This window comes from Podarcis melisellensis, assembly GCF_964234715.1.
Source record: "Podarcis melisellensis genome assembly, chromosome: 1".
In the NCBI taxonomy this organism is placed as follows: domain Eukaryota; kingdom Metazoa; phylum Chordata; class Lepidosauria; order Squamata; family Lacertidae; genus Podarcis; species Podarcis melisellensis.
In genome coordinates, this window is record NC_138528.1 from 13,968,128 (window position 1) to 13,984,774 (window position 16,647).

At 42.0% G+C, this 16,647-nt stretch overlaps 1 protein-coding gene across 2 annotated transcripts; it reads right to left on the reverse strand.

Annotated features, from left to right (window-relative positions):
* Positions 1-67: 67 nt before the first annotated feature.
* ZFYVE21 (zinc finger FYVE-type containing 21) lies at positions 68-16,623 on the reverse strand. Of its 2 annotated transcripts, XM_081915439.1 has the most exons (8): positions 16,421-16,623; positions 14,068-14,118; positions 12,469-12,637; positions 11,307-11,382; positions 9,383-9,474; positions 5,893-5,946; positions 1,588-1,730; positions 68-792 (listed from the first exon to the last, which is right to left on the reverse strand). In XM_081915439.1, exons 1-8 carry the CDS (start codon positions 16,550-16,552, stop codon positions 757-759), a joined length of 753 nt encoding a protein of 250 aa, XP_081771565.1. In that variant the 5' UTR covers positions 16,553-16,623; the 3' UTR covers positions 68-756. The 2 variants fall into 2 exon arrangements, with proteins under 2 accessions (XP_081771565.1, XP_081771566.1); XM_081915440.1 differs by lacking the exon at positions 5,893-5,946 and having other exon boundaries at positions 16,421-16,620.
* Positions 16,624-16,647: the final 24 nt, after the last annotated feature.

A 16,647-nucleotide genomic window follows, 5' to 3' on the forward strand; every position in this document is an offset into this window, starting at 1 on the left:
AACCAGTTTGAGCCTGGCATGAAACCTTGTGCAATAGTCAACAGCAATACTACCACAGACACGCTCATAGTGTTTAATCAGGCTTTATTAGCCAATGCTAGAATTACCACAAAAAGCATGAATATAAAACTTCAAAAATCAGTCTTGCTAGAAGCTTCATTCAAAAAGATTACACAGGACAAATTGTGGTATTTGGTAAATTGTATTTTACAAAAAAGAAATTTTTTATCTCATGATACAAATCCCCCACAAGAGGAGCTTCTATAAAATGACATCTAAGGCAAATTTTCATAGATCATTTGGATATGAGGAGAAAAAGAACCTGAGATCTACACACCTGAAAAGCTATTATTCTCTGGAGCATCAAATAAAGTTTGTTTCCTTGTTTAAAAATGAATTACACTGTATACATAATTTGTACTACAAAAAAGTTGTGCTATATACTTAGCAGTAGTGCAGGTCACACTTCATTTTACATATTAAGTGCAGACAAGATTTAACAAAATATAAAGTCATAGATGCAAGGCTATATTTAAAGCATTAATAATCTGTTTACATATTGCACACTAAAGTGAATACTTATAGGTCAAATACTCACATTGTAATTGGCCAGTGCTCACATGATGAACCACGTCTGGGATAGGAAAGGGTGGGTGGGGGATCCCTATTACCAAATACTTATTACCGTGTTTCAACTAGCAAATAGTAAGAAGCTTATTCTTAGAGCTGATCTTTTCCCTCAAGTTGGAGAAGCTGTTATTGGTCCCGAGATTCATAAAGAAGTTTTGCTGCCTGCAATGAAAGGGAAAAAAGGAGAAATGCTAATAGCAAAGCAGTACTACTCAGCTTTAACTAAATGCGCATGTCTTTTTGGAACATCCACACAGGCTGAATTGAGTATTTATCAATGCATTAGAAAATGCAAAGATCAAGACAATCAGAAATAAGGGTGTGTTATAACAGATTTCACAGTTGGGCAAAGGAACAATGAGCAGTTCTAGAATATTTCTCCTAAGAGAAATGGTTGGAAGTTGTTTCGCTATTACATTCCTTTTAACAAAAACACACATACACCCTGCACCTTAAACACTGATTCACCTTTTGCTTTCAAGCACACGAACCAGTTTCCTACTGTTCTGTGCTGATTCCTCTACAGCTAACCACATAGAGCAAGGGGTGGGGAATCTCTGATGGGCAGGAGGGCAGGTTTAATCCTGCAATAGCTACACACCCTGTTTCATGCAGCAAACAGGATTGTGCAGCCAAGGCAGCAGGGTCTAAATCTCCACTTATCAGCTGATGGGTCAAGGTAAAAGCCCTTTGTTCTTTGAAGCTGGAGTGATGTTAAAAGGGTGGGAGCAGCTTCAGAGAAGTTTGGCAAACTGCTCTCTGAAATGTCTCCCCCCACAATTATTTTAACATTGCTCCAAGCAAGGAATTTCGACAGGTGAGCCATCATGCAACATAATGCCGCCATGTGCTAGTCAGGTTGATTGCCCCACTCCCTGATACTTGGACCACATGGAGCCAAAAAAGTTCCCTGCTCATGACACAGAAGGACAATGATCCAGCAGTTCAACTATTTACCTTATGCATGGCTGCTAGCCAAGTAGCTGATAGCTTTTTGTTGGAATTGAAGTCTTCACCAGCGGTAAATCTAAACTGCCTCAGTTCCTCCAACCCTGGTACCTTGTACAGAAGGAGCATACCTGTAGCGCGAGTATTGCCTCCTAAGGGAAAAAAGTAACCACTGAAAAGAGGGTTTAATCATTTTTCTAGTTCAGAGTGGAGTGACCCCACTCTGCTGTAACACAGGGGTGCTACAACCCATACAACTTTTGCCTAAAACCCTTGGTAAGGTAGCCAGGCTGAGTAGTGACATGGTCAAGACCACAAGCAGAAAAGCCTGTGGCTGAGCAAGTATGCCGATCTCCTAGCTCTGAGTCACACACACAGTTATGTGGGCTCTTGTTAACATGCTTAATGCTGAACAGAGAGGAATTGTCTATTTCCAATACCCCGTGTACACACTATACAGAACATTAGTTTTGGGAATGTATGTTTGGTGAGTCTATAAGAGTTTTGCACTAAACTGTGTTAGGCAAACAAACAGTCATCCTACCCCACAGCACCAACAGAAGTGCTGTATTTGCATACTAGGTGTCATTTATTCAGTGGAATGTTATTTGCCAAAGGTAACCAGATGGAAGAAGGGCTGACTCCTGCTATATTAGAAGGATTGGAGGTTTGTAAGCATGGATGGAGATGGTCACAGAGTGAAACAGTCCCATCCATGGACCACTGAATGCTTTCCCCAAAATTTCTGGCTTCAGAGGATTGGGATTCAATCAAACGAGACAGTTCAGAAATAAAATTCCAGATTCACACCATCTTTCGTCCTGCAGATTAGCAGACCTTCTGCAAATGGCACTAAAATGCAGAGCTGACGCTGTACATAACAGACTAGGCCTAGTCTGCTCTGTATTTTGTATTCCAAAGGCAGTGGTACTTGAAAAAAGGAATGTGTGTGTGTGTGTGTGTGTGTGTGTGTGTGTGTGTGTAAAGGCTCTGGATTATAAAACACTGGCATCACCACCCTCTTCGCTCCCACTCTGTCAATTCTGCAATAAGTATTATACAAGTTGATCAAATGTATTAATGTACATATTTGGAATCCTGAGGTCTGATTTGTTTGTTTGTTTGCAAGCCTGGGGCTTAAATGAGGATTCAGCTGAAGCTGGTGAATTCTTCCATCCACAGTACCAGAAGAATTTCCCCAAGCAAAGGTCCTGTCCCAATGTAGGTATAGGGCAGAATAAAATATAATAAAATAATAATAATAATAATAATAATAATAATAATAATAATAATAATAATAATGTCATGCTTCCTTGAATTTTGCTTGGATTAATTTATTCAGTTTCCGGGGGAGGGGGGCATGCACAGTGCCGAGGCCTTGACTTGTTTAATATTGTTGCAAAAGGCAGAGAGAGTTTGACCTGATTCAACAGCAAGCAAGCAAGCAAGCAAGCAAGCAAACTCAGCAGCAGGTTACATAAGTCACATTGAACCAGAAAAGACAAAAGAGAGGGATGGGAGCAGGGAGCAGGGAGCAGATGGTCTTGCCACTGCCTGATTAACTCAGCAATGAGCAATGATGTGGCATGGAAACTTTTCCCATTATGGAAAGTTGCTGTATTTTTGTGTGAAAAACTTTTGTTTCCAAAAATGCTGTGTTTCATAACAAAAGTAGCAGCATCATATAACAGCAGTCAAGGACAAGTTTTTAAATTCTAATTAACTTTTTTTTTCAGATGGCTACACCGAAGAAATAGCTACACAGCCAATGCACAGCTTGATCATGCTAAGAGGAATATACCTTGCAACTTTTTCCACTTAAAATTTAAACCGATTAGTATCCAATGTTGTTCAAACCCATCAAAGCCTATTTAGGAGGAGATGGGAGAGAACTGCCAAAAATTGCCTCCCTCTACCATTCTGTTGATGGATTCCTTCCAGGAGCAGACAGCATACCCATAGTAAGCCAAGTGCATGTTACTGAATCATGATGTCTTTAAATATTTTAAGTATTCCAATAAAAATAAGTTCTTAAACAAAACTAAGTTTGAATCATTTTTAGTGTGCATTATTGGATTACCCCCCCAAAAAAGTTTTTAAAAGCTTTGAAATATTTATACTGTACAGTGGTACCTCAGGTTACATACGCTTCAGGTTACATACACTTCAGGTTACAGACTCTGCTAACCCAGAAATAGTGCTTCAGGTTAAGAACTTTGCTTCAGGATGAGAACAGAAATCGTGCTCTGGCGGCACGGTGGCAGCAGGAGGCCCCATTAGCTAAAGTGGTGCTTCAAGTTAAGAACAGTTTCAGATTAAGAACGGACTTCCAGAACAAATTAAGTACTTAACCCGAGGTACCACTGTACAGCATATAAGATCATTGTAGTGGAGTTTTTAGTTCTCTTTACCACCCAAGTAAAATATGTTAAAACGGAATCCCCAATCAATTTAGGCACCAGGGGGGAAATGCAGGAACTCTTCCAGAAAGGCAGCGTGACTCATGAGAAAAACTAGGAGGGCAGACAGCTGGACCTGCAACACTCTCCACAAATCCACTAGGTTTGGCTGAGCACAAACAGCGGCTTGTGGAACAGCAGTTTAGTTTACATTTGGAGAAGACACACAATCGTCCATGGATCAGAGTTCACTGCTTACTGTGCTTTCTGAATGACAGCCAGGAAGCTCTGCTGGTTTCAACGCTATTTTTCAAATAATATGAAGCTGCAGCATTTTAAAACTTATTTGACACTTCAGACTCATGCTGGTAGTGTTCTCGAAACTGCGGGAAGCAGTGTAAGACAGGAGTGCCTGGTATGCTCTGGTCCATGGGGTCACGAAGAGTCGGACACGACTAAACGACTAAACAACAACAAGGGTGGGTACACGCAACCAGCTTCTAAATACCCTTGCATAAAAAACACACAACTATACTGTTTCACTGCATTAAAAGTGATGCCTCTTAAACCAGCTTTCTTCAACCTGGTGCCCTCCAGATTTTTCTGGACTCCAACTTCCATTAGCCTCACCCAGCATGGCCAATGGTTGGGGATGATGGAAGCTGTAGTCCAACATCTGGAAGGCACCATGTTGGGGAAGGCGGGCCTAGAATATCCACTCCATTTGCTACTTCTCACATGCGCGGTGACAGCCATATGCAACAGGGAAACCATAATGGAGGCTTAGCTAAGGAGCCCACCACATCACTCTCTCCCCCCCCCCCATCCAACAGAAGGCCATTGTTGAAACTATCTACAAGGCTTACAGTTGCAATGCATTTATCCTTTGCAGGACTGTTGACATTTATCCAGGCCTGGCATGTTGTGTGAAAGCGTTCCCCAGTATTCCTGCTTCTTTCCATCTCACTTGTAATTAAAGGACCCCTGACCATTAGGTCGAGTCGTGGCCGACTCTGGGGTTGCGGCTCTCATCTCGTTTTACTGGCCGAGGGAGCCGGCATACAGCTTACGGGTCATGTGGCCAGCATGACTAAGCCACTTCTGTCAAACCAAAGCCGCGCACAGAAACGCTGTTTACCTTCCCGCTGGAGTGGTACCTATTTATCTACTTTCACTTTGACATGCTTTCGAACTACTAGGTTGGCAGGAGCAGGGACCGAGCAATGGGAGCTCACCCCGTTGCGGGGATTCGAACCGCCGACCTTCTGATCAGCAAGTCCTAGGCTCATGGTTTAACCCACAGCACCACCCGCTGTAATTAGAGTTGTAATTACACAACTCTAAAACCTCCTTTCAGAGAGGTGTCATGGCCCCTTTAAAAAACAACAACAGGAAAAACAAATCTCTCCAATGGACATGAATAAGCAGGTACACAAACAGCACTGGAAGAAAACCCTGCAAAAGGCACCTATTCCTAGTCATCTGGGAGGTCCAATGTGTGCTGATATACACAGTACAGCCTCTGTGGTCCATTCCAGTGAGATTACAGAGGCACTACCCTCTGTTTGTACCCTATTCCATCATGTTCAAGTCATGGCTGTTCCCACTCCTCCTCTACCTTTCATTTCTTTGATGGAATATCTCTCAGTCCAAACCTGGCTGTCAAAGGAGGAGGCAAATATGAACAGGTTGGCTGATAGCTGAGCCAGACAATTTTTTTTAATAACAGGTTCAAGCTGGATATAAAAAGGGGACTTAACCTTCTCCAGAACATCAGACAATAGATGGATTTTAAATTGAGCACTAATCCCCCACCCTACCCAGGTACATTTGCCCTAAAGCCTGCAGCAGAAAACATGCATTGAACGAGAGCTACAAAAAGCATGCTTAGAAGAAACTGAGCTCCAGTGCTGACCTTCCATAATGTGTTCATTTTCCAAGAGGCTGGTGTAAGTATGAATGTCTTTTTCTACATCAAGGAGGCAGGCAAGCAATGAAGAGAAAGATCAATCAAGAAAAATGAGTAAGAAAGTGTTCAGTTTTAAAAAGAAGATTTCATACACAGCCAAAGTATTAAAGGATTTGATTGCAGTTGGATTAAAGCATTTGGAAGAAATATACAGGCTAGAGGTGTGCATAAATACAATCAATGTTACTGAAAGAAATACTGCTTGAATCACTAGTCCTAAATCTTACTATACTTTTACTTCTTTGTCCCACACCTCCTGTTCCTTTTTCTGTGACTAAAACTACAAGAATGTAAAAGTTCAGCCAGGTCCCAAATGAATTTGACATGCCTCTGGGCTAGCGACGTTTTTCAGAGATTGCCCTAACACAGCCATCTCATCACACACATCTAATAGATGGAGACAGTGATGAGCAGCCTATTGTTTAGAGCAGCTGCAGACAACCTGTTTAGAGCAGTATTCCCCAAGGAGTAATCTGCTGGGGGCCTATTGGCAGGGAATTGGGCAATAGCCAAAAGTGAGCAGGTCCAACCCTCTCTCTCTTTCTCCCTGCCTCTTCCTTCATGCTACGCAGGCTATACCATCCCCAATTTAAAGATTATCAGAAAGCATTCATTTTTGTTACTAACATTTAGTTACTACATTAGCCCAAGATCCGCCAAAACAGAAATATTTCATGAATAGCAGCACCATGAAATTTAGGTGCATTATGACCCACATATTTTTCATTAACATTGTCAGCACTGCTTTTTAGCAAGTTACCCAGTTGCTATTGGCAACTGGAAGCAGTTTCTAGGCATCCAAATGGTGACTCAGAGTTCCAAATTTGCAGCATATTCTTTTAAAAAACCCACTGGGCATGCTCAGTGCATTGTTTACTGAATAATCTTAAACCAGAAATTTCACAACATATTGCCTGCTTTGCATTTTGCATCTCTTGTTAAAAAACACAGAGGAAGACCTAATAAAGTAAGATTTAAAATCATCAGACTGTCTGTGCTTTGTGAAATGTGGACTTGCATTTTTCTTCATCTGGGCCCAAATAACGGGAAGCTTTGAAATGAATCCTAATTGGTTGTTTGAAGTCTATGAGAGCGATGTAAGGGTGCTTTTATATATTTGGCAAATAAAAACAAGAAGGCTTTACTAATGCTAAGAAATGATCTATACTGTCACATGGTGGGAGGGGGGAGAGGAGAGAGAGAGAGAGGAGGTTATGATGTTCACTTCCAAGACCCTGCACAGTCTTGTAAACAGCTGTCAGTTTTGGCAAAAAAGTGGTTATGTCATGTCTTTGGATAGTAAGAATCCAAGAATCAGATTCAGCAATGAAACAAAATGATACAACTGTGGCTGCCTTTTTTAAATATGCTCTGCTCTTGTTTCTCATTAAGCAATGAAGAGATGATTCTAAAATTCATGTATGCATAAACAGACAGGGTACTAAAACATTTATAGGACAATAACTTTAGTGAATTTATCTAGCATGACAAATATCAGATCCTACACCTGACAAACAATGCATGCATTTTAATATGCTCATTACTCACAAATGGGAAAACCCAAAAGCTTAACAGTTGAATATATCTTGATGTGTAGGCAACTCACAAAGGTTGAAGAAAAAATCATCACCTCCAATCCTTCAGCATCTGTTGGCATTATATTAATCTGCAGTCATGAGGGCTAGAAACTTTTTTCCAGATTACATGGAAACTAAGTTGCTAGCAGCCTGTCCCAGATTGCAAACAAATGCCCTATACAGTCATACATCGGGTTACAGCCGCTTCAGGTTGCGTTTTTTTGGGTTGCGGACCACCAAAACCTGGAAGTACCGGAACGGGATACTTCCGGTTTTGGCGGTCACGCATGCACAGAAGCGCTAAATCGTGCTTTGTGCATGCGCAGAAGTGCCAAATCACAACCCACACGTGCACAGATGTGGGTTGCGAATGATGTGGGTTGCAAACGTGCATCCCGTACGGATCACGTTCGCGACCAGAGCGTTCACTGTAGTCAGCATGCTCTCTGTGATGCTATAACTGCCTGCCATTGTGTTAACCATTGCCAGTCAGTTATACCTCATACTTTTTGCAGTTGGTGCTTCAGGATTATGATCTCCTCACAACACAGAAGTAAGTGCCATCTGAAAAGAAGCAGTCAGTTCTTCTCCAGGCAGTGAAGCATCTAGAACTGGTGTGATGGTTTTAATTGCTTGGGGAACAAGAAAGCTGTTTCCTGTTCAGCTTATATGGGGGAAAAGGTGAGTTAAAGGTTTTTTGGAATTTACATTTCATATAGAGGACTGGGGAAAGTCCGAGAACTTACAAAAAGTGAGGGAATGGAACTCAAAAGCAAGGGAGTTAAAGGAAAGTCGAGAACTAGGCAAGGGAAGGACCCATTTAGAAGGTTAAAAATAGAAATAGGCTAGAGGAACTGAAAGCAAGAATGAGCTATGCAGAAACCTCACTGAAGTCTATTGTGGGTAGAGAAAATGTGGAATTCTAGGAAGGTTTGTAAAGGGAAGGATGGCAAAAAGAAAGTGGGACAAAGTAGGCAGTAGCTTGAAAAATAAAGGGAGAAAAAAATGGGTAATGGCGACATCTAGCCAATGAGAAAGGACTGCTTCTCTCCATATGGACCTTCCAGCTCCCTGCAATCATTGTCTGAGGCCCTTCTTTGTGTGCCTCCCCCATGAGAGGTCAGGAGGGTGGCAACACAAAAACATGACTTTTCCGTAGTAGCTCCCCATTTGTGGAACGCTCCCCCCAGGGAGGTTTGGCTGGCACCTTCATAATACCCCTTTAGGTGCCAGTGAAAACACTCCTCTTCATCCAGGCCTTTTAAATATGTTTGTGGGAGGGGGTGTGAGGAGATGAGGGTTTATTGGTTTGTGGTTTTGTTGTTCTTGTTTTTATCTTCTATTTTTATGTTGTGAACCACCGTGAGATCTATGGATAACGGGCAGTATACAAATTGAATAAATAAAAATAAATTAAGAAAAGAGAAAGTACGATTGAGACATGTACTATTAACAAGAACAAAGCAACGGAGGGAGCCAACAGTAAACAGGGCTACTAGGTCTGGAATACAGACCTGGATAGGGGGATTCTGCTACTTGTAGCTTCTACTGTCAATGGAACATTATGACCTGGCAACCCTAAGACAACAAAGGAAGTTAAAAAGCAGTGAACTATAGGGATCGACCCAAAATTCATATACTGATTTGGAATAAATAGCCAACTGTTTTTTGTCTGCACTTAAGTTAAGCCAGAATTCTACTGAATTGGTCATCGGTAAAAGGACTGAATTCCGAATGTATAAAAAGCACTGGGCCAGGCTTCCTGAATCAAGGTAACAGAGCAACATCCCTGCCTTCAGGGTAGGCCAAAACACTACCAGCTGCTGGTTAAACATCAGTTAATTCTGTACAAGATTTACCTCCAGGAGTAAATCCCTCAGTAAGTATCTGGACTGTGGAAATCTGTGCAATTTCAATTTCATAATGGCTCTCTCCATCCAGAAATAGGTATCTACACACAAAAGAGGAGAACACCACCATATGTCAATCTGCAGGGCTCGCAATACTTATCAGTCACACTGGTAAGAAGCACATGTTTTACTAATATAGATCCCTTGATTTTTTAAATTGGCAAAGCATAGCAAAGATCATTAGATTTAGGTACAACTGTTACTTAGGTGGTTATCCTGCACTACTTCAGTCTGCAAGTAGGGGGCTCATGACTGAATGCTCCTTCATTTAAAAACCGCCTCGACACAAACACCCCCAAATATAGGAACTAGATGTCACTGAGAACAGTTCTAGTTTAGTAAACCAGCATGCCAGCAGAAGGCAATGTGCAGGAAATTTGTTTATATAGAAGAGCAGTGAATTCTGCTGTCCTTTCCACCAGATTCCTTCCGTCTCGTGTCCAGGTCCCTCTTGAAATGGTAGATAGTGCAGGAGGTGATTCTTCACATTCTATGTGAAGAATTTAGGCTATTGAGGCAGTGAATTCTGCAGAGTAATTCTCAGAGTTCTACTGCATTCATGGTGCACAAACAAGACATGTCTTGGAGGGCCATTGTGAAATTCCTAAACCTATTATTAAAAAAATCAGGCTGGAGTCCCTCTTTACCATCAAGGATTACCATCAGACCCTACCCTGGTTGTGTGGGTAGGGTAGCTGTCTAAAGTTGGTTTGCTGATTGCACTATTACCTTGTCTCTGATTGGCAATTCAAGAAGCACAGGTCATGCAAATTGATGATTTGGTTTTACATGGATATTTGCATTGCTCTGTGTTCCTCCTGCATTTTTCTGTTCGTCTTTGACCTACCAGAGCAACTTCTGGCCTGGAGTCTGCATACTGCAAGGCAATCTACTTCCTCAACACTGCAATCCTATGGGTGATAGATGGCAGTATCTACCCATCTGGTAGATTGTCCTCCAGTAGAAATTACTTTCAGGTAAGGCCAACAACAGTGGGACTGTCCATGAGCTATAAAATTTTGGTTAATGGTCATTTCTGAAATGTTTGCTCCTCTAGTTCATGCATAAGAGTAAAAATAGCGAACGATCCATAATCCATTAAAGCAGTGGTTCCCAACTGGCGGTTCATATAACCCACCCAGGGGATCCATAGAACCATTTGAATAACAAAAACTACCATAGAGTTATCAAAATTTTCAAAAGTAGGGGGTCCATGGCTTGGCTTTTGCAAACAGGGGGCCCACAGTACTTAGGTAACTGGGAACCACTGCATTAGAGTATTAGGATATGGTACTGCACCCAGCATCTACAGCAAGAATGATGCATGGGAGTCACCAGAAAGATGCAACCAAATACACAAAAAGAAAGAATGGATGCTGTAGATATGTGAAACTGCTTAGATTTTTTGTAATGAAAAAAGTTTGTCGATATCAATTAAGCAGGTTGAATTACCAGATGGAGTTTCCCTCCCACCTCACTCCAAGGTTACTTTTGTACATTCAAAACTTTACACCGAAACTTATGTATCAGTGCCATACTGGTTCAAAATCAGTTTTTACTGATGCTTTTGGTTATGTGGTGCATTACTTTGAAAACAATATAAATGCCTACATTAGTTGCCCAGAAACAGCTGTTATTTGGATGGATTCAGAGATCACAGATTTACTGCTACTCAATATCAAATCAAACTGAAGTGTGCTGCAAGTTTCAACAGCCCAAACTACAGGTTGTTATAACAGCTGGAACAGAGACTGGCAAAATCAATTCTTGGGCAGCAATAAGGATCTAGAAATGCAGCTTATGCAACAGCACTATGAAGAATAAGACTTAACTGCTGAGCAAGTCCTAGTAGCCAATGAAGCACACTTCTTACCTCTGGTTGTTGGAAAGTCGACAAACCATCATCTCTGACTTTTCTGATGTCCCTGGAGTTACAAAGAATGTAGCACCTAGATAGCCAGGAAACGGGGAGTGGAAAAAGAAAAATATGCACTTAATTATGCCTAGAATTTATAATTAAGGTAATGACTTGAAAGATCTGGCTCTAAACCTGCCTCAATACAGGTAGCTATGAATTAATGGTTTATTAAATATTCCCAGATCTACTTTAAGTGAAAAAGCAGCGACAGCATGTTCTATCATGATTAATCAAATATAATAATATATGATATGAAGTCATTTATGAGTTTAAGCTACCATTCAGAAGAACTAGGACGTTTCTGACTACATTATGCTTAGGAAAATATACCTTATTTTTGCACTGAAAAGAGTGACTTGCAGGTTACTATTCCAGTGTAAATTGATAAGAAGAAATCCCTTGTTCTCTTTATGCTGAATGCTCTGTAGCTTTTAATCTAAATATTCTGAAAGAGCTGAAACAAAACTGCACAAATTGAAATCAAAGTTTTCTACATTGGATAGAGGTCTATTTTGCATGTTTACAATTTGGGCAAGAATTGTGTCTATTAGATACTGAAATGTGAATGATGTACAAAGGGACACTATTACATAAGAATCATCCTTTAAACTCACATGCAGAACATGCCATCCTTATTCACTGAGCTTGTTGCTGACTTTGTATGGTTTCCTGAATGTCAAATTAAGCTGAACACACAGAATAGGCATTAAAAAGTGTCAAAGAACATTTCTAAGAAAAATAATCTTGACAGAGCAACATGGCCGTTTGCTACTATAAAAGGACTGAGATTTGCCATTTTCATGATCTGACACTGCAGACAGATTCCCAAACTGGCGAGAATGCATTTTTATCTAGCACCATTTTTTTAAAAAAGTTGCCTTCTTTCTGATATTATAACCATTTATTTTTAAAAGCAGATGATTATTAATTGCCCAAAACAGACCTTTAAATACTGCCTCTTACATAGTTAAGTACGAATTCTATAGAATCAAACAGCAAATCACACTGTCGTTTATCATGCTAGATTTAATACAGAACTCCAAAGTCAACTCTAATTTCCCATGCCCAGCAAAAAAAGCAAAAATCTGGCTATGGGCAGCCCATGCTTAGTACTTACCATTCATAAGCACTTTGAGCTGCTTGTCATAGAACTCTGCTTCTTTTTGAGAAATGAGAGCACATTCGGCGCACTGGCGCACGGGATCAACAAAGCACATACGAGGAAGAGGCACTTTCTTGCTGCAGCATTTGTCACAAAAGCACTTTCCGCATCTCCTGCAGTGGTGCTGGGGGGAGGGCAAGGAGAAACAAAGGAAAAACTGTATCAGCAAAGTCGGAGCTTTGTGTTAAAACTGATGGCTATAGCATATGACTGAAACGCAATGAGAGATAAATATAGTATGCAGTGTTTGGGGTATGGAGGGGATAGCCTTGAGATGCCTAGTTAAAGAGTGCCAGAATGATTGTCAAAATGAAAACTATGGAAAAGTGTATTTTGATCTAGGTGATTCAGGAAGTGCTGCCTTTTCAGATTTATAATGCACAACAATAATTGCTTCCCCTCTTCTACTAATGCTCAAGTCTACTTCTTTGAAATTGTAGTTATCAAGAACATTAAAATGTTCTCCCTTCTCCTTGTTCTGATAAGGCATGCAACATTGAACATGCTTCAAGTGTCAACACTGTGAAATTCATGTTTAAGCACTCAACTTCACTGCAGGGGAAGAGCAGAAACCTGCAGGCTACTGTCAAAATGTAATACGCTACAGTGTGTTCCCTATCTTAGTCTCTGAACATCCTATATAGCACTCTAAGTGAGTGGTCACTGGTTCCCAGGATGACTTAAAGTGAATAATTATGTATTGCAAGTCTGGAAAAAAAGCTGAATAGAGATTAAAGATGTGTCAAAGTTGCCCACTCCAAGATTTTAAACATAGCAAAAGATGGCAGCCTTGTGGCAATATTTACTAGTTAATGTGTAGTAAGGTAAAGGCCACATTTGTATGTCATGCTAAGCCATAGTTTAATAAGACATCAAGACACTGCAATGTACCTCTGGCTCATGCTCCCCCCTCCCCCTTTCCTTTCCCTACACAGCTGAGAGGTGGTATTCATAAGTTTCTGTTTTGTTTGTTTGTTGTAGTCAACAAATTTCCTCAGGAGACCCATTGTAATAAATGGACCCAGTGGCTGCATTCTGAGTAGATGTTGGTTGAATACAACCCTTTGTCTCAACTGACAGTGGCTAACAGTCATTATAGTTTAACTGAAACAAACTATAGTGCTGACCACAGTTTGTCTAGAGGTTAAGGAGAAGTGGGATGATTCCAAACTTCTCCTGGTCATGAAAAAGGATGCTTTTTCTGGAAGTGGGAGAAGTGAACAAGTCCAAAGCTCATTGCAGCTCATTCAAGTTTTGCTAAACTATGGCAACTGACAATTGCTGTGAGTGAAATACGCACATAGGAAGGAGCTTCAATACAATTCATACTGCAGCAGTTCAAGGTGGACAAATCATAACATAAAATTAAAGAGGGGCTTTTGTCACTAGCTATTATAAGTAAAGTGCTCAGGGGAAAACTTTTCCTTTCCCCCCAAAAGCAGCCCAGCTGTCACATTCATATGCCTAATTCTGGATCATGGTCAGTGATGATGCCAATTTTGCCTCAGAAAAAGATTTCGTATTTTGGTGTATATTTTGCGTTCATCTTCTTACCTTTCTGGTTATGAAGTCAAACTTTGCATTGCACTGCATGCATCTGGGACACTAGAAGATAGTAATGGAAAATATGGGAAGACTTGTGCCCAAAACTAAAGGAATGCATTTAGTACTTCATCAACATATTTATATGCATTAACTTCTATTGTGTCCTAGTCTTGTCTGTAGAAAAACACACACAAGTTAGAACTGGAATTACTGAAAGGTATTTAAAGAATAACCTCATCTGCCCATTACTTTTCAAGTAGTACAACTAGGAAGGGGGGCCCAGGACCCTCCATATATTGTCGAACTACAACTCCCATCATCCCTGACAACTGGCCATGCTGGCTAGGGCTGATGGGACTTAGGAGTCCAACAACATCTTAAGGCTCATGTTCCCCACCCCTGCTTTAGAGCTGAATATACAGTATAGTCCATATGGTAGATTCAACTACACAAAGCAAACAGACTACAACAGGGAATATGCAAACCAAAATGAAGTTTACCTGTGACTTTTCTTTCTAAGAGACTCCTCAATGGATACTGTTATTATCGATAAAAGATACTGAGAAACTGTGATTACCAATAAATATATTTCACACATCCTTTTGTCTCATATAAACATGAAGTTCCTGGGGAACCTGATTCCTTTGTAAGCAAGATAAAAGCCAATCTTTCTGCTAACCAGGTGCAAAGGGTCTCAAGGCTCAAAAAGCCATTTAAGCTCATGCACACCTGACATTGTTATTGAACGTGGAACAGCATTCTCTCATATTCAGCCATGTCTCATCTCACCTCAATACCCTCCTCTGAGGCCTGCATTTGACCTGACTCCCTCTTTATTATCTCTGTTGGGTATTCCCTCTTTGACTGCTTTACACATACCCAACCTTCCTGTTGCTCTGTCTCTTGATCCCCCCCCCCCATGCCTTGCAGTTCCCTGATGCAACAGCTGCCTCAGAAGACTTGTCTGGTCTTCCGCCACTTCTACCTACTTCTGAGACTCCACAGCTTCTACCTTTAGTCTTCCTCAGGCCTTGACTTGCTCATGAGTCAATAAATTATGACCACTCCTACCTTATTGTTGAAAAATGGTTTACGCTCCACTCATCCCTCATCTTGATTTACAGCAACTGTTTTCTCTCTGACCTTCCGTTAACACATCTCCTCCAGCTTCCCACCTCTCTCAGGAACTCCACAACCAAAATAACCTGCTACTTAGCCTCTCCTTTAGATTCCTGTGCTGGCTTCTCATCAGCTCCCACACCCAGCACAAACTGCTGCTGATCCTTAACTCGGAGTGTGTAATTTCAGAGTTGGTGCTTGGTGAGGAAGCAGCTAAATCCACACACATTAGCAGAATGAGGTGGCCAAAAAGAACAGGTCAGATTACCACCAGAATAGAGTTCAGATTACAGGTGGGATATACAGCTTCCGAATGCTCTCCCCCATCTGCCGCACTAACACACACAACAAAATCCTCCCTGCAAACAAAAAAAGCTAGCACATCAATTTCAAGTGGAAGAATGAGGAACCGATGACCCTTCAGACATCACTGGATGCCCAACTCCACCCATCCCTGGCTGGGGTTCATGGGAGCTGGAGTCCAGCAAACCTCCCAAGGGACTCCTTGCCACTCCTTTCGGCGCCTCCTAAAAACATTCTTGTCCAGACAAGACTACCCACATGCTTCGAAAGCCAAGGTCAAAATCTTTCCTATGCTTTTAAGCATGGAATTTTTCTAGATATATATATAATAGAGAGAGAGAGAGAGAGAGAGAGAGAGAAATTTCATGCTGAAAAGAATGTGTGTATGTATGTACACACACACACACACACACACACACACACACGAAAGTGCTCCCAGCTGCAGCATACACCTTGGCGCAAGGCGCTGGCTTTCTACTTGCAGGGAAGCTACCGTGATCATATTTCATAATTGGGAGGGACCGTAAGGGTCAGCTTGTTCAACCCCTCAGGAACCCTATTGTGATGTTCCGTATTATGTCTTTATTATTATTATGCCTCGTAAATTATGTTCTTAATGCTGTGCACCGCCCTGGGGTCTCTGGATACAAAGGGCGGTATATAAACCCAACAAATAAATGATATATAGAAAGCGAGGACATTCCGCGAAGGGCCCAACCGGGGGGCTGTCAGGGCAGGGCCCTCCTTCTCCAGCCGAGGCGGGGAAAGAGAGACCCTGAGGCCGGCGAGGGAGAGCCAAGCCCAGTTTAGGGAATGGGGTTTTCTTTTTTGGGGGGGTGTCTCCCCTTCCCCCGAGGTTCCTCAGGCGGGATTTCTGAGGGGAAACGCTATGGGGAGCGGCTGGAGCCTCGCCTTCCCCGCCCTGCGCTGCCTCCGTTACCTCCTTATCGGGCACCCACGGCGGCTCCTCCAGCCCGAAGGGGCTCACCGCCGAGCGGCTCTCGGGCACCATCCGCAGCCCGCTGGGAGAGCGGACCAGCTTCTTGGCGTCGAGGGCCTCCCGGCCCGACATCTTTCGCCTCACAGCTGCCGCCGCCGCCAATCGGCGACTCGCCCGAAGCCACCAGCTCGTGGCAAGGCCGCCCCCGCCAATCAGCGCTGCTTGGG